The 20,645-nt window shown below is 40.9% G+C and overlaps 1 protein-coding gene across 8 annotated transcripts in view; it reads left to right on the forward strand.

The window, feature by feature from the left end:
* Positions 1-18,735, forward strand: part of GPATCH2L (G-patch domain containing 2 like) — a 45,844-nt gene extending 27,109 nt beyond the window's left edge. For 4 of the 8 annotated variants that reach the window (XM_064460434.1, XM_064460431.1, XM_064460438.1 and 1 more), the window contains one exon: positions 4,745-18,735. In XM_064460434.1, the coding sequence (XP_064316504.1) occupies positions 4,745-4,917 (173 nt within the window). In that variant the 3' untranslated portion in view covers positions 4,918-18,735. Of the gene's footprint in view, positions 1-1,679; positions 1,874-4,744 lie in introns of those variants that run through there. The other 4 variants (XR_010374433.1, XR_010374432.1, XM_064460439.1 and 1 more) reach the window with 4 other exon arrangements.
* Positions 18,736-20,645: the final 1,910 nt, after the last annotated feature.

The raw sequence follows: 20,645 nt of genomic DNA on the forward strand, positions 1-20,645 counted from the left end.
TTATTTTTCATATGACATATTTCTCAAAAGTGATTGATTACTCATCAGAGTCTGAAAGAGTTCTAATCTGCCAGACAGAGGGGTTTAGGAGACTTCTTTCTGGACTCTCACACTTCACCCTCTTGAAATATTTTGCCTACTATCAAGCGATCCATGTTCTTCCAACAAGTTTATTAAAAAACTATTGTAATCCAGTAACAAGTCAGTGCGTAAGCTGATGGGAAAAATGGTGATGTGAAAACAGTGGGGAGGGCCAAAGGAACTGATGATGAATAGCAGGAATGAAGTTTGGATTTCTTCCTTGGGCTGGTGGATAGACAGAATAATGAAGTAGGGAAGGAAGGTGTGCTAGCTTTCCAGGCCACAGATCTGGATTACAGACTGTATGAAAGGTTCTGTATTAAAAAGGAGAAAAAAAACCCATTAAATTAATAATCTGTTGCTCAGCAAAAGTGTAATCTGTTATTGACTGTTTATTTAGGATATTCTTTCCTGGCTTTTGAGTATTCCATGTTAGGATATTCAAACTTCTGTAGTGAAAGGGTTAGTGAAATCATATGTCCGTAGCCACAGAATGTTAGTTCTGGGACACTAGGTTTTCTTGGTACAAATGCTAGTGTCTCACTATTCTCCATTACCGGTCCACTTATTGTTCAGAGTGTATTCTGTACTGCATTGCTGGTCACTTTGTATAGGGAGAGCTTCTGTTTCTATGCCTACGTATTTCAAAATATTATGTAAATTGTACTTGCCTGACTAGGCAAATTGTATAGTGAACACTTTCTGAAGAGTTGAATCTGCATCTGGAGTGGAACTCAGCACTGGAAAACAGCACAGAGGTTTGAAAGTGGTTTTTTTGGTTGGTGGTTTGGGTTTTCATGTGTTTTTGTTGTTGGTGTTGTTTTGAGCTCTTGTTTTGGTTGGTTTTTTGGGTTTTTTTAGGGATGAGGGAGAGGAAGTTAGAGCATGTATTACAAAATCAGGAAGGCAAGCAAGCGTAGTTATTGGAATCTGGACAGGATGCTTGTGCTGATTGTCAAGGGAAGAGTGCTACAAGGTCTTTAAGGGTCAAAAATGATAAAGATCTCTTCCCTAGACCCTGTTTAGAAATACCCCCAGCCAAGTTAACGCCTATATGCAGTGTTTGCTACAATACTGACTTCTAGAAAGAAGCTTTTATGATTGGGTAACTGAAGCTGTCCCCTAGCTGACTTTCTACAGCAGTCTTGCAATTGCAGCTGGAGCACAACCAGGGCATGTAACTTGGGAACTTCTGAAATCTGATATTATTTTTGTCAAAGGTGCCCTGACTGTGGAATTTCTAATGCTTAAAGAAATACATAGGGTTACTCTGCAATAATGTAAAATTAACTGAAGGCTCTTAAGCTTGTTAGACATTGATGAGATAGATACAGATTTTTCTCCCTTGCTATGTATCTACTTGCTCATATATAAATGCCTTATACTGGGGTTCCCCTGTACCTGAGGAATCATAGCAGCCTCATTTTCTCAATACAGAGGCTTTGTATGTTTGTGGTCTCTTACTTCTGCAAAAGACGAAACACAGATTAATTGGAACACAGGCAGATCCCTGTTACTGCAGACAGAGTGCTGGATTTCTTCACCTTTAAATAGCTACTTAGCTGAGTCCAACTGCTCTCGTCTCACTTGTTGACCAGGTCCTGCTTCAGTGATCTCCTTTTTTGCAACCTGAGTGCCCCGTGGAGGTGAAGGACACAGCCTGAGCTGGCTCCATCAGTCAGCAGAACAAATGGGCTTGCTCTGCCGAACATCGGGCCATCTCGGATTCCACCTCTTTTATAGAGATGAGTGATGAAGAGGGGCTCGTTCCGCTTTGCCGCTGTATTAATACACATCAGGGGCCAGCTCCCAGCACTAAATCACGCTACTGCATACATCTGTTATCGGACTCCTCACCAGTGTGATGAACAAGACTGCAGATAGAGGCTTCCTGGTGTCATTCTTTATAGGATTTTCCTAAAAGAATAAATAGCTCAAATCTCTGCCAACACTCTCCCCTGTCACTGTGATGAATTTAGCTTCTTTCTTAAACATGCAGCTACAAATCTTCCCGTCGCCTCACCCCCCCCTCCCCCCCCTCCCCCCCCCCCCCCCCCCCCGAAATTTGGAGCTGAATTTGGCTGAAATCAGATGATGCTAATAAAAGGCATGTGAGATGTGGATGCTATTTCCCCTCTAGCTGTAGGAATGAGAGAAGGGAGCTAGAGATATGTTTATTTGGGAGCCAGGCAAAATAAGTTTATTCCATATCTTCTCACATAGTCATGAATGTGAGTATTGATGTGTTCTGGCAAGGCACCTTTTGTTAGAGACCTTTGTATGAACATCAAAAACCATGCATTACTGTAGCAGAAGTGTCTGGGTCTCTATTGTATTGTTATAGTTTTAAACTTCTGGTATTAGTCCTTCCCTTTGAGGCTAACTGGCCTAAATACCATAATGGAGATACTTGTTAAAGAATAGCACTTTGGAAAAAGGCATGGCTGTTGAGAGCAATAAAAAATGGGTAGAAAATTCGGATTCATTTGTACTTGGGAAGTGACTGTTATCAAACTTAAGTTGGGCAAACTTATGCAAATATTGAGACAGATTGAAAATGAAAGTTAGTGTGTGAGCCCTAAAGCATGAGGCTTTCACCAGGTAAGAACAAAAGTCTGGCTGGTGTAGTCTGGCAGCAGAATAAGTAGATCTGGAGGAAGTAAGACTGGCTGTACCAGCTTAGACCAGAAGTTCATCCAACTCAGTGACCAACAGCCAGTGCCTAGGGAAGAAGTAGTCTGTAGTGATAAAGGTCCTTTGAACTTCTGGTGATCTAAGACTTGGGGCTTCAAAAGGCATGGATAGTGTCCTTGTGATTAGTTACTTTCCACTGTAGTGCAATAGATTTGGAATAATGTCCCCAGTGGTACAGTAGAGTTTGTCTGAGAAGTACTGTATAAAATGTTATTCTGATGGTAGTTATTCTCTGGTTTGAAAGGGATCTGATGAAGACTGTCATGTCTGTCATATGTTTGTCAGAATAGGCCACAAGTGTAGATGGTTATGAAATAAAAGGTGAACAACTGTCCAGCTTTACACTGATGTTTTTAGTGCTTATGTGGTTCAGTTCCCTATATATGTAGCAGTGGACATGGTAACAGGCATCCTGTTCAGGTATTACAGTGAGTCTGGGGTAGAAATCTGCATAGATAGATTTTTGTCTGCCTTGGCACGTATTCACACTTTGTTGTGAAAAATAATAATTTCTAAATGGTGCCAGTTAGTAGCCTCTGAAACTGCTTGTCAGAGAATAGCCTGATGAGTAGTAGCAATTTGGTGAATTTTCCCTTTCCTATTTCTTGCTAATGCATTCACTCTTTGTCATGGTGTGATGGTACCCAGTAGCAAGAAGCCTGTTTCAGTCCCTTTTTTTTTTTTCTTGTTATGAATGAATTATCTTTTTAGAGATGGAGAGCCTGAGTGGGGAGGCTGCTAGTGAGGCTGAGTGGTAGTGATTATTAGTTGAAGGACTTTGACATATTTTTTTGGCATCTTTCATTTGACCTTCAGATGGAGGAAGCTGATGGGCTAGAGATGAAATATGCAATGTACTGTTATCAGCTGTGTTGTTGTGGCTGCATGGGAATGACTCACTGTTTTGGATGTACAGAAGCAGGATTGTTGGGGTTCCAGATCTACTGAGTTTGGAACATCAAGCATTGAACCAGCTTTTTATTTAAACTTCAAAGCAGTCGGTCCTCTAGTTGAGGCTTGTTTTTGTTTCTTTATCCTTCATCCACCACAGGGCAGCAGATGCAACTTGTAATAAAAATACACAAATAACTATTATCTGTTGTGAGAATACAATGAAAAAGAGATGTGCTTCATACTGAAGCAGTTACTTGTTCAAAAAAACTCTGCATGCCCCAGAGACTCCTGTGGTAATTACTCTTCTTTTTTTTTTTTCATACACCCCTGTCCTGCTTGTGAGTATTGAATGATTCAGGGTACTGAGAATGGGAGTAAAGTCTCATATCTTTAGGTTTCTGACAATCCTTCAGGAAATTTGGATGACTGCTGGGTTGAGCTATGGATCTGCAAATCTCTCTTGCTAATTATAGCCTGTCCCATTTTGAAGTAGTGGTTGTATTGAGAAAATAAGAATGGATTCCAATTTAGCTTAGCAAGTAGCTTCTTGTTATAATTTGCTGATTTACCATATTGCATATATGTGGAGGTTCATGGTGCTGCCTTTACTGGGTAAAGAGGAGAGGTATATTTTCCACTTTAACTGAGCTTTGCAACCTGAAATTTGCCAAGCCTTCAGAGACTTTGAAAATCTCAGATAGAAGGTTAATTGAGTCTTTGTGGAGTGATCAAGTTATCTTCAGCTGAGTGATTATGGATTGATTCCGTTTAAGTATGGGACAGCTAAAGCCCCTGATTTTCAACAGGAACTTTGACTGAGGGAACTAGTTAGTGGACTGGGAGCTTAGAGTTCTGAATATGAAAATTATTAGGGCAAAGGTGTTAATGCTGTCAAGAACCAATACTTCAAAGGAATTTGGCAGGAGGACTCATAGGAACTCAGTAGATAACACCTTCATATAAGAAATTGTATATGAGGCATTTTCCGTGAAGTCACTTTTTCTAACTTTTTTTTTTATTGTCCTTTCCTACTGTCTTCCTTTGTTTCTCTCTTTCCTGCAATTTTATATTCCAGCAACTTTACCTGTCCACATGGATGGAGCAGAGTCAGAGCTACCAGCAACACCATCCCTGAGATCCCAGAACTCTGAGTGGACAGGGAAAACACCAGCAGCTGAGAAAGCCACTATTGCTGCCTCCAGTAACTTTTTTAAAATGCCACCAGAGAAGAGCCCTGGATACAGCTAAAAGGAAGCATCTCGACTGTAAAAGCTTGCTGGATTTTCAGTGTGTTTGACTCTGGTGTGTATCTTCACCAAACATCTTGTTTGGCAGTAGTGATATCTTCAGTATTGGTGCGTGATGCGTGCCATTATCCAGACTGATCTGCGCGCCCTGCATACCTAAATCATGTTTGCAAATCTGTTTAAAAAAAGGTAATCAGTGTTGGGACCGCAGTGGCTTTTAAAAATGTTCTTGCTATTGCTGTATTTATTATGCATTCATCTTCTCTGATGCCAGCTCATATGTGCTGGGTCATGTACAGATTCTTTTGGGTTTTCAGATCTTTATTCACCCCCTGCACATGTTGCTTGTTTGTGCATTTGGGGTTTTTTGGGTGAAAGTCCCACTATCGCCCAGGGACACAAAAGTCTCCCCCTGCTTTGTTCCAGGCCAGGAGGATTTCTTGGCTGGAGAATGAGGAGGGAGTGCAAACAAGTTGAAACATGGAACCTGAATTCTGTATTAACAGAATGTTTTTAGGCCATGTGCTAATGGACTTGTATCATGTTGATTCTAGGGTAGCAAATATGGTGCTTGTCCATTCAGAAATTGCCATTTGCTTACTGGCAGCATGGTCCATTAGACCTTTTCCTTCACCCTTGTTCTGAATGTCTTTGTTCTTGCTTGTGTATTGCATGTTCTTTCCTAAATCTCCTACTGGATAAGGATTTGGGAGAACTACTTGGACATATATCTGCAAGCTGGTGTCCTGGAAAGGAACCTGGGCCCTTGAATGTCCTTGGGGTGTGGTAAAGAATATACAAAACTTCCATTTTTTGGTGTATAAATTAAAAAAATTACTGTGGGCATTTCTAAAGGATGCTCGCTGTTGAAGTTAACATGCCATTGAACAAAAAAGCCATTTAAAGTATCACTTGAGTTTACAGCATTCTGGGTATTGATCAGACCATTTCTGTCTCACGTTTTCCCTCCTTTCAAAAAGTATTGTCTGCTATATCTACCGGACATGTCTCCACCTACTGATGATTATACTTTAGTCTGCAGCATACAAAAAAGATTCTCTTCTTTTTATAGCACTTTCACCTGGTCTCCTGTTAGCTCCCATGTTGCACAATATATGGAGAGTGATTTCTTCCCTCTTTTTTCTTGAATTCTTGATCACACTCCACTTACTTTTCTTGAATTACTGGAGCTTATTTTGGGCTGCGTTTTTAAAACATATACCTGCATAGCATATGTCAAGGAACAGTTGGCCTCATGGCTTCTTCAGTCCTTCAAAAATAGGATATATTTGTATGCATAGAACCCTTTTTTGCTTTCCTCACTGGATGGAGCTTTCAGACAGGACTGTTTAAGCTTGTAAAAATTAATTTTGAATGTGGAGGTGCAGTTAGCACTCTTAAATAGATAAAATTTGCATGTTTTTAGTGGCTTTGCAGTGTTGTGCTCTCCCTTATAAATCAAATAGCTGAGGGACAGATTTGATTGTGAGGATATAAAGCGGTGATCTATATTTAACTTTGTATTAAAATGTTAAATGGTCATATCATAAACAAAACAAAAATTGAATGACTCACTAAATCATGATTGACAAATACAGTTATTACAGACACACTGTGTCTGATCCCCTAATACCTACTTATTCTTGTGGAGAGATCCAAATTGGATTTATATTTCGCAGCCCAAGCAAACTGTCAGATCCGTCCATGTAAATCCCTCTCAAAACCTTTTTTCTTTTTTTTTTTTTGTGGTTGTTTTTTGTTTGTTTGTTTTTGATGGTGGTATGTTTTAAAACTAGTTAGAACAAGGAAAGCCTTTTTACCTTGCAGGAGGAGTACAGAGGTCAGTGTTTGGATTATGGGACAAGCTGTAGGGTTTTGTGCAGAGATGAGTGTTCCTGTTTTAAACTGTTCATTGAATTGTCTTATTTTGTGCTTATTTTGAGCAATGGCACTTCAGAGGTAGCACAGGAAGTCTCGGCACTGGAGAGCCTGTAATCTAGAACATACAAAGAGAAGGTAAACCTGAAGAGTAGTAGCTTGACTATCTAGTACTCCTGAACACAGTGAAGGGGAAAGGTGGTCACATTCTCCTAACAACCTGCAGATAAATTTTAGGATCGGTAGCCTTGTAACCTAACTTGCAGGCTGTTCCAGGGACAGGTAGTGGTTCCCTAAAAGAGCATTTGTGCAACTGAGTGTTCTTAATCTCACGAAGGATCCTCCGTAGTCTCTCTTGGTTTGAGTCTATTCAACAGACTCACTCAGATTACTGAGCATTCAGCTAAAATTTAAAAATTTGGGCCGTTGTGTTCACCTTTTTAAAACCAATTCTGGTATATGTTGCTACATTCTGAGTATTGTTCGGAGTAGTTTTGTTTCTTCTGTGGTGTCAGGGCAGTTTTAAAACTTTTATGAGAGGTGTTTGAGGTGTTAGGGAATCAATGGGCTTCACCTCACTCATTGCAGCAAGGGGAGGGGGTTGACAGACTTCACATGATTTTTCACTAGGGGCAGGAAAAGATAATTTATCAGATTTCCCTATTGAGGTCAGTAGCATTGTTCATCTGTTTAAGCCCTTACTTAGGTTGTAAGCTCCTAGGAGGTCTTCCTTGCCTTTTAAGGTTGAATGTACGTGTGGCAGTACTGAAGAGTAGCTGTGGCAGGCCTTACCTTGGCAAGGCATACTTCCTGCTGTGGCAACTTTCTGGAATTGCCAGGAGGCTCAAGTTCTTGCAGCTGCCCTGTCTTTCCTATTTCTATGTTAGAATCCATTTGCAGGTCAGGCAGGCTCTCAACCAAATTTGATTCTCCTGAGTGGTAGACAAGCTAAATGAATTATCTATCTTGTTTCTCCAGGGCGTTTACCAAAATTCATCTTCAGACTTCAGTAACTTGATACAGATTTGAATATTTGCAGCATTTTAGATGAATGAACTAGGTGCATTGTTTTGTCTCTTCCTCTAAGGCAGATTCATTAGAACTCATGCTGTACTCACACAATACTTGCAGTGAAGGACACAGTGCTTCAGATGTGGTTTGCTTGAGTAGAAAAGAATAATAATGTGCCTTGATTTGGTAGCTGTGCTTTTACTAAGGTGGTCCAGTATGTGATTATAGCTTCAAAGATACACAGCCCACTTATTCCACTTCTTGTCCATCAGGACTCCCCAGTCTTTTTCAGGTTTATCTTCTCTCCAGTTGTCTTCTCTCTGTCTTACGGGAATCTTTAACTTCCCAGACATCATCTGGGAATACCATACTGCTGTGACAAGCAAGTCTGAGAAATTCCTCAAGTATATTGAAGATAATTTCTTGTCACAAGTACTCAGTGAGCCAGCTAGGAAAGCTGCCCTCATAGACTTGTTATTTGTGAACAGAGAAGGGACTTGTGGCAGGTGTGATGGTAGGTGGCTGTCTTGGCCACAGTGATCACAAAATGGTTGAATTTAAAATTTTTGATGTAATGAGAAAAATGGTCAGCGGAGTTGCTGCCCTCGATTTCAAGACAGCTAACTTTAACCTAGATAGCAAGCTAGTTAGCAGTGTCCCCTGGCATCTGCTTTTGAGGGCTGAGGGATCCATGAGTGCTGGTCAGTTTTTAAGAACCACCTTTCAAAGCACAAGAGCAGGCAACTGTTGTGTAGAAAGTCAAGCAAGTGGTGCAGAAAACCAGTTTAGTTGAACAGGGAACTCCTCTTGGAACTCAGGAGGAAAAAGAAATTGTGTCATCTCTGGAAGCGAGGTCAAGCTTCTCAGGAAGATCAGAGCTGTGTTTTGCATATGCAGGGAGAAAACATGAAAGGCCAAAGCCTAATTAGAGTTGAAACTGGCCAGTGTTGTGTCAGACAAGAAGAAAGGCTTTTTGAAGTACATTAACAGCAAAAGAAGGTCTAAGGAAAACATTGGACTGGTACTTGTTGAAGATGGTTGCCTGACAAATAAGGCTGAAGAAAAAGTGGAGGTATTCAGTGATGTGTTGGGTTTGTTTGTTTGGGTTTTTTTTTCTCAGTCTCTAATAATACTGATAGACCTTGGGCTTCCCAGTCCTCTGAGTTGGAGGACCACGACTGTGGGAACAGTGACCTTCCATTTGCTGACACTGAAATTATAAGGGACCAGTTGTATCAGTTGAATGTTCATAAGCCCATGAAGCCAGATGGGATTCATCCTGGAGTACTGAGGGTGCTAGTGGATGTTTCAGTAGGACCCCTCTCAATCATCTACCAAAGGTCTTGGGAGTCTGAGGAGGTCCCTGCTGACTGGAAGGTAGCCAGTGTTATTCCAATTTACAAGAAAGGCCTGAGGGAAGTCCTAAGAAACTATAGCCCTGTTAGCCTGACCCCAGTACCTGGAAACATTATGGAGAAGCTCATACTGGGTGCTATTGAAAGGCATTTAAAGGGCAATGCAATCATCAGGCACAGTCAACATGGATTCACAAAGGAAAAGTCTTGTCTAACTAATTTGATACCCTTCTACAATAAGGTCAGCCACCTAGTGGATGAAGGGAAAGTGGTGGATGTAGTTTTTCTGGATTTTAGTAAAGCTTTTGATACTGTCCCTCACAGCATCCTTCTGGACAAGTTGTCCAACTATGAGATGAGCAAGTACATCATGTGCTGGGTGAAGAACTGGCTGAACAACAGGGCTCAAAGGGTTGTAGTGGGGCAGTCAGGTTCATAGGCATGATATTCCGTCATTTAATCTGGCTGCCTGTTCCTAGTAACCTTCTTGTCCTTTGGGTGCCTGGAAATGGCTTCCAGAACTTGCTCCATAAAGCTACAAGGGACTGAGATAGGGCTGACTAGCCTGTTATTTCCCAGATCTTCATTCCTACCTTTTTAGAAAGGTGACATGATATGTACCCCTTCCTGTCACCGGTGACTTCATGCAATTGCCACAGTTCTTCACAGATGACAGAGACCAGTCTTCTAAAGACATACTTTTGCAAACAGGGCTTTATTTATGTACATCGAGAAGATGGACATTCAGGGAAAGAGAAATCGAGAATTAGGAGGAGCATATTTAGTAGTTGTTCTTTGCATATCTCCAGCAGTTCCGGTGAGCTCTAGTGAGGATTAGTGCCCAGTTTGGTAGGTACTGGAGAAGTGCAAACTAAAAGAATGTTGTTTCTAGCCTTATGGATTTATGATTTTTAGGTAATGTACAATAAAGGGTGAAGAAGGCAACAAAACAGTAGCCGGAGAGAAACTGCTAAGAGGCTGGGACTAGCGCTACTGAATGATAGATTAGCTTCATGATAGTGGTACACAGAGGTGTGTCTTGCCAGCATTCCTGAATAATGACATGAGATGGAGAGTGCTGTCCTTCAAACTGTAGAAGCTCATGCTGTTACTTTGTGGCTGTTGCAGAGACCTGCTCAGTGGGCAGAGGATGAGAAGGGATATTGGAGGAAGGGCAACAAGGAGGGTGATTGAGTGCCTTTTTTATTGTAACCCCTTCTGCACTGAATAAAGAAGATGCCACAAAAACCAATGTGTTTGCCTGGATATCAAAAAGGAATTATGTAAAGTGGATAAGAACTTCGCTTTGTTGTCTTGAGGAACAGGTTTTTTTTTAACCAGAGAACACTTCAGTGAAGCAAAAGTGAAGGATGCTACCAGTCATTTGTTCAGAAAATGTATTTTAATAGTCTGTTAGGAGACTGTCGAAGGAGGGCAAACTTCTGTTCTCATTGTGATACGGCATTACTCCGTCTTTGTCCCCTGCATTCTATTCCAGTTTGTGTTTTATGCTTGAGACATCCTGCTTTGGTACCATCAAGTACGGGGAAAAATACTTTACAGCAATGCTTCTTAAGGCATAAAGTATAAGGTGCCACTTGCTATACAGAAGACAAGACAAGGTTATCTTAGAACATTAACTTTTACCCAGTACAAAGATTGAACTCAGTGTAGAGAACATATCTTAATTATAACAAAGTGTCTCATTCTTAAGGAAGTAAACTGTGCCATAGGCAGGTGCAGGGACACTAAACTGTCGCCAGTGCCTGGAGATGGGTGCGTGGCTGGCCCTCAATCAGGTGACAGTGTGGAGACAGAGGGAACCTTCAACATCCTTCTCAACTTTAATGTGGGTAAAATGCCTTCCCAACTGCAAATCTGGCTGTTAGTGTGACTCAGTGAGTTGACAAAGATGTGTTAACTGGCATACCAGAATAGGTAAAAGTGGGAAATGGACCATCACAGCCTGTTATATCAGAGAAAGTTGCAAAATTATATATACCTGCAGACAGTAATCAGAAAAAGTATTGCTGAGCCCTGTGTGTATAACCCAGAGTATTCATTGTCTTAAAGCAGAGCTGCTGGTATTATGAGGATGATCAGGGTTTTGCAAAGGTGCCCTCTTTTCCTTCTAACCTCTGAAGGAAATGGGATGAGCAACATAAGAAAGGCTGCACTGGGTCAGACCAAAGGCCTGTCTGGCTTGGTATTCTGTCTCACAGTGGCTGGGTTTGAATGCCTAGGGGGTACTGTAAGGGTGAAGTGGTTTTATAGTGATATGGTATTTTCCTTTTACATCATCTTAGCCCAGTGTCCAGTCTCAAAAAGATTTACAAACTCTTTCTTCAAGGCTGGAGAAAACTTTTGTGAACCTTTTGGCTATAGTATTTATCCTGCAACTGGATTTAATTATATTTTTAGAAGGACATGTAATCTGGCTTTAAAAACATCATGTAAGGATTAGCTCATCGTTTTTGGTAATCAGTTTTCTTATTAATTACCCTCTTTATATGGAAATTGCATCTTCTCTTGGAATAGTTTTTTTTCCTAATATCAACATCCTGACATTGTTTCTTGCTATGCTTTTTTTTAGAAAGGTTGAAAAGTCCTATTCTTCCTTTATGTTTTGGCTTCTTTATCATGTTGACTGAGCATAGGTAGTTATACAAGTCCTATGTAATACACTAACCAATATAAGTCATTTTTCATAAGCTTCACGCTGTAAAACTTGTCATTTAACCTTTAATTATGCTTCTGCGTGAAAATCCCCAGTATTCCACATTCATCTGCATTCAGCTTTACAGAAGCAGGAACACTTGCTTCCCTATTGCTTTTCAGGCTTCATGTACTCATATATCCAAACGTTGTGCTAGCCCTTGCTGCCCAGACACTGCTGTAACACTACAAGTGATATTCAGGCAGTTGACTCTGAATCTGAAGTTCTTATCACTTTTTTTCAATGCAGAAGATCCTAGAAAATAAGAATAATCTTCACTTGTTTTTAATTCCAAAATGCATTGCATTGCCTTTAGCATTATTACAGTGCAATTTTTTTGGGCTGACAGTTTTTAAAATTTGGAATACTGAAGAGCTCAGTCTATTTAGTTTTATTAGAAGAGGACCAGAGATGTCTTGCCTGTGTGGTAGAAAGGCCTTTATGGAAATCGAAATTCTACATAATAAAGCATCTCTTGTCTTGAGCAGATGAGCATAAAAATAAACTTGAAGCTAAAGCCAAATGAATTCAAGTTAGAAATAGGGTATGAGCTTTTAACAGTGAGGGCAAGTTAACCATTGGAACAAAGTACTGTGGGAAGCAGTAGCTTCTGTGTATCTTCAAGCTTCAATTTGAAGACAGCAGCTTTATGGAAGTAGTGTTGTAGCTGAATATAAGCCATTAAAATAAACAGAGGCATCTAAAAGGCATTGGATGGTCACTCTTATAGTGAAAGTCAGTCTACACGAAGTGATAGTTGCTTCTGGTTTAGAACCTCAGAGAAGACAAGACTTTTTTCTACAGCGTAGAGATCTGTTGAACAATGGGGAGTGTTTTGGCAAACACAGGGAAAAGTCATGATGATGGAAGTTTTATGATATTACCAGAAGATTGCCATGAAATTTGCATGAGAAGGTAAGGTGAGAAAAAATTTGTCTGTGCCAGCTGAAATGAAACATCGTTTCTGCATGCCAGTTTATTTGTGAGTAGTATGATATATGAGTGTACAGTCTTCAGAACTCAGTTGAAGAGTGTGCTTGGTGAGGATTCCACCTTTCTTGCTGTACTGGCAGCTACAGTTCGGCTGTCTTGGGTTATTGTTCCCTGTGTACACATGCAGCTTCAGCAGCTCTGTCTCAGTTCATTCGCTCAACTGTGTGAACTGCCTGCACATTGCACTGAAGGTTATTAAATGAATGAGGGAGAGCATCGGTGGGCTTATTACCTTATTACCTTGATACTTGCAAAAAAAAATATGCAATATCTTTCTTACTCACGATAGCAGTTGCTTCTGCTTTTCTCTCTCATGGCATGTAAGGAAGATGCCTCCTTGTAGGAGTGCCCTTTTGGTAGCCTGTAGCCTTCACTATCACACTGAAGGAGCAGATGGTAGGTTTTTCCAAGTAGAAGAGTTCTTCTGCACCCATCTGAGAGGAGTTGGTATGACTGGAGGGAGCAATTTTCTGGTAGCATGTTCCCTAAAATTAGGGAGCACTGACTTGTTCAGGTCTTTCAGCTTTAAAATACATCATGCTCTACCTTTGTTTCAAAAGGAATGTAAAATTCCATTGATGGAATAGTGCCGCATTTGAATTCTTGCTTCAAATCTCAAATCCTGAACATAGTGTTAATGTCCCATGCTAGCATTTGCCTGGAGTGGTATATATGAGACCTCATTGCTGGAAGCTCTTCTGAGAGTGCCATGAACTGAGACTGGTCTGGCCTGGCCAGAGCCCCTGGGTACTGCTGAAGCCATTGAATTTTCTCTCAACTTCAGCAACACCAGACAGTTAGCCAAAGCTACCATCAGTTGCATTCTGCCTTCCTCCTTCTGTCCCACAGGGCTTACCTAGAGATAGTTCACAAACAGGTCTACTCAAAATCTTTGAAGAGCCGCACTGTGCATGTCCCAAATGTTTTATGTGGTCATAGTATTTAACTGTTTGATACGGATTGGATTCAGGGTTCCTATTTTGGGGGTAATATGTAAATAACGAAGATTCATGCTTGTATTCCTCTGTCTTAAACTAATGATGTGTATTCTCTGAATGAGGCTCTTGCAGAATCTTTGTTCTGATTATAGAAACTGGAAATAAATCAATATATGAAAGAAGTGTTTTATCTGGTATAATGCAAACTGAGGTGAGAGTGGGAGAAGAGAGGCTTCACTGACATATAACTTGATTTACAGTACTGGAATGTCCATAATCTGCATGCTTCCTTGACTGTTTCTGTAAGTATAAACTGTAACCTGAAGGTCTATAGGGAGTTACTGTGCTTTTCTTCCTTTGAATTGCAAACTTGAGTGAAGGACTTGAGGTAATTTATCATGTCCATTCTTTGTGTTTTGCAATTATTTTGTTTGTTTCCCAGTTTGTCATGACGTTTTCTCTAGACAAGTGAGATGCTCCCTGTTTGGAATTTGAAACAACTCCAGAGTTTAAGTAGCCTTTCACTTCCAAGTCACTGCTTCAGATCTGCCAAGTCCCAAAAGGGATTTCATTTAAATGAGCAGGTCAGTCTCAATTGATAGTTTAATGGATATCTATTCATTTTGCCAATGCTAACATCCTTTTAAGACAGATTGGCGTAATTCTTTTTTACCATGATAGCAGTGGCTTCAAAGATCAAATGAGCAGTGGACGTTGAATTTTGTTTTTCATATATTTGTGTCCCAGTATTGACGCTATACACACTTGTGGAAAGAACAAAACATGACTTCCCTCTACATTAACCATTCCAAGGAACAAATTGTAAAAAATTAGATCCTGGGCTGATTGAATGCTTTTAAACAAAAAGATAAAGATTCTTTGGAAATTGCTTCAAGTTCTCAACACTATATTGAGGGGGGTGTCCAACTTTTAAAAGTGATGATTTTCCTCTCTCATCTGCAAGCTGCACCTGTGAGAACTGAGAGGTGTTCCTGGTGAAATGTGTTGATTTTTGTCAGGAGCAAGGAGAAAAGATCTCTTAACCCTCGATTGTTATGTGAAGTGCCCAGATTTGGCAAACATGATCAACTATGGGTAACAGTCAAAAATGTCAGATATCTAAAAATCATTATGAGCTGGTTCAGTTTTCCACCTACTTGCATTTTTTTCATGAGGAGTGAAGCATTTCATTTGATAATTGGAGGCATTTCTATTAAAAAAAAAAAAAAAAGCTGAATGGTTCTTGTTCGCATGTCTTTAATTTTACACCCAAGAGAGAATTTTCTCAGTTCAGTTTGAATAGCTGGTGGTCAATTCAGTAACAGGGCTGAATGTGTTGGCTTTTACCTATTTTGATGTTATTCTGACTGTGTGTGCTTCATACCCTTCCAGCTCAGAGAATCAACAGAAACTACAAATCAATACAAGTAGACTTGCTACATACTAATGGAGGATTTCTCACATCTAAATAAAGGGTATTCCAAATCTGGGGGTACAAGATTTGTTCCCTACTGAAGTAAAGCAATTTTCCAATAGGAGCTGGTACTTGTTAGTCATTTTTTAATGAAACATAGTATAGAGTTTCAAAATGCTAAATGACACTAATTTCATTAATTTCTGATGGGGGAGCAGGAGGGAGGTATCTAAAGATGAGAATTTATTCAGGAGTTGCTGCCATTAGGCAGATGAAACACATGGATTTTACAAAATGCACTTTTAAAATTGCACCAAGTTGGAGAAATCTTACTTTGAGAAGTGTCATAGCTTCTTCCTCAAAGACTGCCTGCAGGGGCAGTGATGGCAAACCAGTGGTTCTGCTAAGCTAATGCCCACACTGATACTGATGTTTTTCTCATAATTTTGACACCAGCTTCCTCAGAGATTCACCAACATTGCCTTAAGACTTTTATTCATCCTCTTCACCATGTAATTTGCAAGTGCTTGGACTTACTCAGCCCCTCACCATGGAGAAACAAGCATTCCCATTTTGAGAAAGCCAGAGGTGAAGACACTCTTAATGCTGAGTGTTGTATGGTGAGTGAAAGAAGTCCTGTGTTTTCTTTCCTGGCTGTCCAGTGTCACCATGAAAGGACCCTATACAAATAAGAGCAGCAAGGGGAGCTTTTGTGAGCATTTTATCCCTTGCTGGTCCTTTCAGGTACTGTGGAGACAGCAAGGAGAGGGAATGAGGAGTGCAGGGTCTGATTCCCAGGAGAGAGGAAGAGGGACCATGAGGTGCGGCCATTGCTCTGCACTTAAGCAGTGCAGGGGCTACTCCAGGGCTACCCTGGGACAGGTGGCATTTCCCACTCTTGTGACCACATTGGTAGGCTGCACAACTGTAAGCTGCAGGCTTCCTGTGTTTACATATTTATGTAGATGTTAAAGGTGGTACTTATTTAAATATCTCCCCACCCCCCCCAAAAAAAAAAGGCAAGCAACGCAGAAAATTTGTGATCTCATGATGAACAATTCAAGTTGCCAGTGTTGCTGTAATTGGTGCCCTTCTGCATGCACAGGACAATGCAGCCAGGCAGTTGCATGGCTTATTGTTGGTTTTGAGGGTCATGTGTCCTGTCCCATCCTCTCTCATCCCACCCCTGCTTTCACACTAGGTTCTTGCCTCAGTTGGTGTAGGAGGGTTGAGGCCCTCTGTATGTACAGCAACTTGCATTTGGGTTTTTTTTTCCTCATTTAGACTGACTTCAAGCTTTTTATTTACTGCACATCACCTAGACCCAACCCTAAAGAGGGAAGAAGTAATCTCCTTGTTAATGTCTTTAGGGTACCTGCTGCTATGGCATCCTAGGATGTTAATTAATTTACTTATGTGCTGAGAATTTGGATGTTATTGTCAGCCTTATTTTATAGATGGTGGGTTTAAGTCAGAATGACTGAAGGAAAAACTGGGAGTCATCTCTGAAGTTTGGGGGCCCAAGATGAGATACCCGGGCACTGGCAATTTGGAGTGGCTTGCTTTGTAGCCTTTTGCAGGTTCAAATCACACTTCCTATGAAGTTTCATAGCAGCTGAGATCTCAGAGCTTCTGCAAATCCAGCCACAATTACTGATGAGGTGAGGAGCACTGTCCTCATTACTGAAGTCTCTCTCTGCTTGTCAGGTATCAGAGAGATGACAACAGGCAGGCACCTCTCTAGGGCTCATTGTCAATAGCTTTCATTGCAAGAACTTTGCCTTTACCGTTTCCTGCATTATCCTTCCTGTCTTTAGTAGCAAATGAGTCAGACGCAATCTCCTTCAGTTCTCGGCCCTCACCTCTCCAGAGGTGTGTGTTCTGTGCTCTGTATGAAGCTGGAGTCACATAGAAAATAAACTGTGTGATCACTTGATTTGGCATTATTGTAGAATGTATGCACAGAGGAACAAACTAGGATGGTAGTTAATTTCTTCAATTTTGAGTATTTTTATCTGTAACCAGATATGGGTGTGTATATATAATATTATTTTTGAGCTAGGAATTTTTGGTATGTATTCACTTGATATTGGGGTTTCCTTATACAGTATTTTAGCTTCCTAAAATATGCTTTGTCTCTGGAAGTATCTATGGTTCCTGGACGTCAAAGGAATTGAAAATGGAAGAGCAGCCCAAATGCATAGTACCTCAGAGGATCTGCTGTGAAATAGCTTGTCTGCTATAACTGGAGAAGGATCAATAGGTAGGTGAAAACTTGCTCTTGAGCAGTTACACTTTGTGTACTTTTACCTGAACATCATAGGATGGTATGACTATTGACTTATGCCTTGCACTGTTATTTCAAGTGTTGTTCCCTAAACTCAAAAGTAATGACTATCCAGTGCAGCAAACCTGTCTGTTGTTTAACAAATGATAGGTTGCCTGTTAATGCCCAATTCAGCAGAGTTTTAAAATATCAGAAATCTTAGTGTATATTTTGGGAAGAATGCCCTTGGGTGAGAGACCCTCTTTGGAAGCAGAATCAATCATCTGACTGAGCTGTATTGGAAACAAGGGGAAAGGTACAAAGCAAAAATGGTACTAACTTTTGTCTTTATTATCCTATGTTTTGTTATTTTCTCTCCATTGACTGGTCTAGATCTTCTAGAGAAATTAGTGCATTTAAAAAACAAAAACCAACCAACCAAAACCAAAAAATCCAAACAACCTCTCCAAGTTTTTGTAGGTTTCTTGTCTCAGACGTGGGTTGACAGGCTCAGTTTGCCTCTGAATACCTGACTTCTGATGTAAACAGATGCCATTAACCTGAAAGATGAAAATCAGAATGTGTGAATTTCTACAAATACCACCTGAGTTTGGACAGGTAGCTGCAGTTTTGGTATCCTTATACTTGCAATAAAGTATTGTGGACCACATCATTCCTTGCTCACATGTTGCACCTTTATACCTGTTACAAATGCTAAATGGGCATTTTCTGACCAAAGTGCATTGTTTGCTCAACAAAAGCGTAAAAGATGATACGTGGTATGTTGCTGTACACCTTATCTTCTCTCTGCTAATTGCTGTGGATAAAGTGATGATGTGTACTACCACGTGACTCAGAAATCACTTTGCTGACAACTACAAATTTCTTTCGGATAAGCTGTAACCCACCTGTATGTATACTTAAATGCAACTGTCTGTTCCTGGGAAGGACTCAAATGCTTGTCACAAATAGCTGGCAACTGGAAGCACTGGAACTGGTGTATTCAGAATGTGACTGCTCTCTATCATTCTGGAAGTACCTCGAGTGTTTAGGATATGGATGAGTACAACTTCTACTGCTTGTCACTGAACTACTGCTGGTAACTGAAAATTGGAATACAGTGTTCCCTGGAGAGTTTGTCTGTCATGGAGCTCAAGAGGTTAATATGTAGTTATGTGATGATACTATAATTTTATATGCATCTGCAGATACTGGTAATAGACATTAAAGTGGGCATTTATATCCTTATTATGGGTCAGTACTTGATGTCATAATAAAAAAGTCACATCAGAAAAGTACAGGATAAAAATCTGATTATGCACCTTTTGGAGTGTAAATGGCTTTAAAATTCAAATTGTCACCTGATGGGAGGATCAGGAAAGAGTCAGAACAAGGGCAAAGGGGCAAAGCTGTGAGACACAAGTGGCAGGATAAAGGAAGAAGAGACAGGCTCAACTAGGCCTTTGCTTGGGCAGATTATATCCATATGAATACTATACTCCATTACTTCAGGCACTTCATGTCATCTCATTAAATATAAGCTTGAGTGAAGGGTGGACTTTGCAATGGTGTATGTGAAGGCCAATAGACTCCAGATCTTCTGTCAGAGTTCAAATCTGCTCACTGCTGCGGGGGCGAAAACTTCATGTGGGTTAATGCAGGGTGTTAATTTGGAAAACAACAAACAACATCAAAGCTAGTAAAGTTTCCAAGGCAAGGCAACAGCAGAAACCCTCTCATGAGGCTGTCCTAAGTAACTCTACAACTAACTATGCAACTATTGGCCCCAGAGCCTCCAGAGACAGGTGGGTACTGGGGAGACTGATACTCTGAATCCTGAAGGGCTGTGTAGGTTAAAATCAACTGGAAAGTACAGTGAGGACTATTACAGCAGGTAGGATGGACAGCATATGTAGCTGGATAGATTGGGACAGTAAGTTCAGCTGCAATGCACTCAAAGGGTTTCCAACATCACCCTGAGTGTCTGGGGGAACTGAAACCCTACAGCACATAGAAATCTGGAAGGGTGTTATCTTCCATCTCTCTACTGCTTTTCTTATCCGGATGCATCCTAAAGCACTGTATAAAGTCTTTGCAGTTGACCGAAATTTTAGGAACGTTCTTTCCTTTATTGGAAATATAGGGTGCAAGGCCATGAGCTGAGGTAAACAATTCATCTCTGCTGAAAGGGGAAGCCTTCTCCTTCCATCTCCACTCCATTGTCTCCCCATGCCTGGCTATAAGCTCCTATTGCTTATGTTTCATTCCTTGGACCCCTTTGAGTCATGTCAACCCCCTTAACTACAAAAAATGACTTTATTTCTGCTGGTTTAATTAGTTGATTTGGCTCAACTGGTGTGTGTGAGGAGTGCCAGGGGCAGCCCAAGGCAGGACTGGGCCTGGGGAGATGGGTGGGCTGCGAGAAAGTCCTGGGGAATAATGATTTGAATGAGGGAGACACACTCAACTTGCAGCACCAAGCTTTTAACTTTGGCTCAATTGCTTACAGACCTGTGCCCACCACCCTATGTTCTCCAGGGATTCAGCAGCTTGTCAGAACTCCACATAACCCAAGGCTGCAAGAGGTGCTTTGGCAGGGTGTAAAGTCATGTGGAACTGCTTCCCCAAGAACTGTGTGCTCCTCCCAGGTGCTCCTTAGGGGTTTTGACACCATCTTTAGCTGAGGTGAGAAGGGATGTTTCCTGTGACATAACCATATATGCTTCCTAAAAAGGGATTATGTCTGGAGGGGACTTTCCTGCTTTAGAGAACCCAAAGTGTCTCTCATGTGGATCTCTTCTGTTTGGGGTGCTGATTTGTTTACCTATATGGAGTAATGGGTGATGGGGCAAAATAATGGAAGGTACTTAGCGTCTGTGCACCATGTTTCATGTGATGAGAACCAGCTTTTCTGGAGAATGAGAATGTTACTAGAAAAGCCATTTGTCCTTTGCAGCAGCTTTCAGTAGAAGTACTGAATTGCTCAGGCCCACAAACAGCGTGCTCCACAGCATTCTGGGATGCGATGTAAGGCAGTTTTCTCAGGAAAACAAGGCACAGAGAGGAGTTAAAACTTTGCAAGGGTTATAGGGCAAATCTGGTAGGCCCAAAAGACTTTTGAGATTGCTTCCCTAAAGGCCTTATAGTTCTGTTTCCCT

This window comes from Phalacrocorax carbo, chromosome 9, assembly GCF_963921805.1.
Source record: "Phalacrocorax carbo chromosome 9, bPhaCar2.1, whole genome shotgun sequence".
NCBI lineage: Eukaryota > Metazoa > Chordata > Aves > Suliformes > Phalacrocoracidae > Phalacrocorax > Phalacrocorax carbo.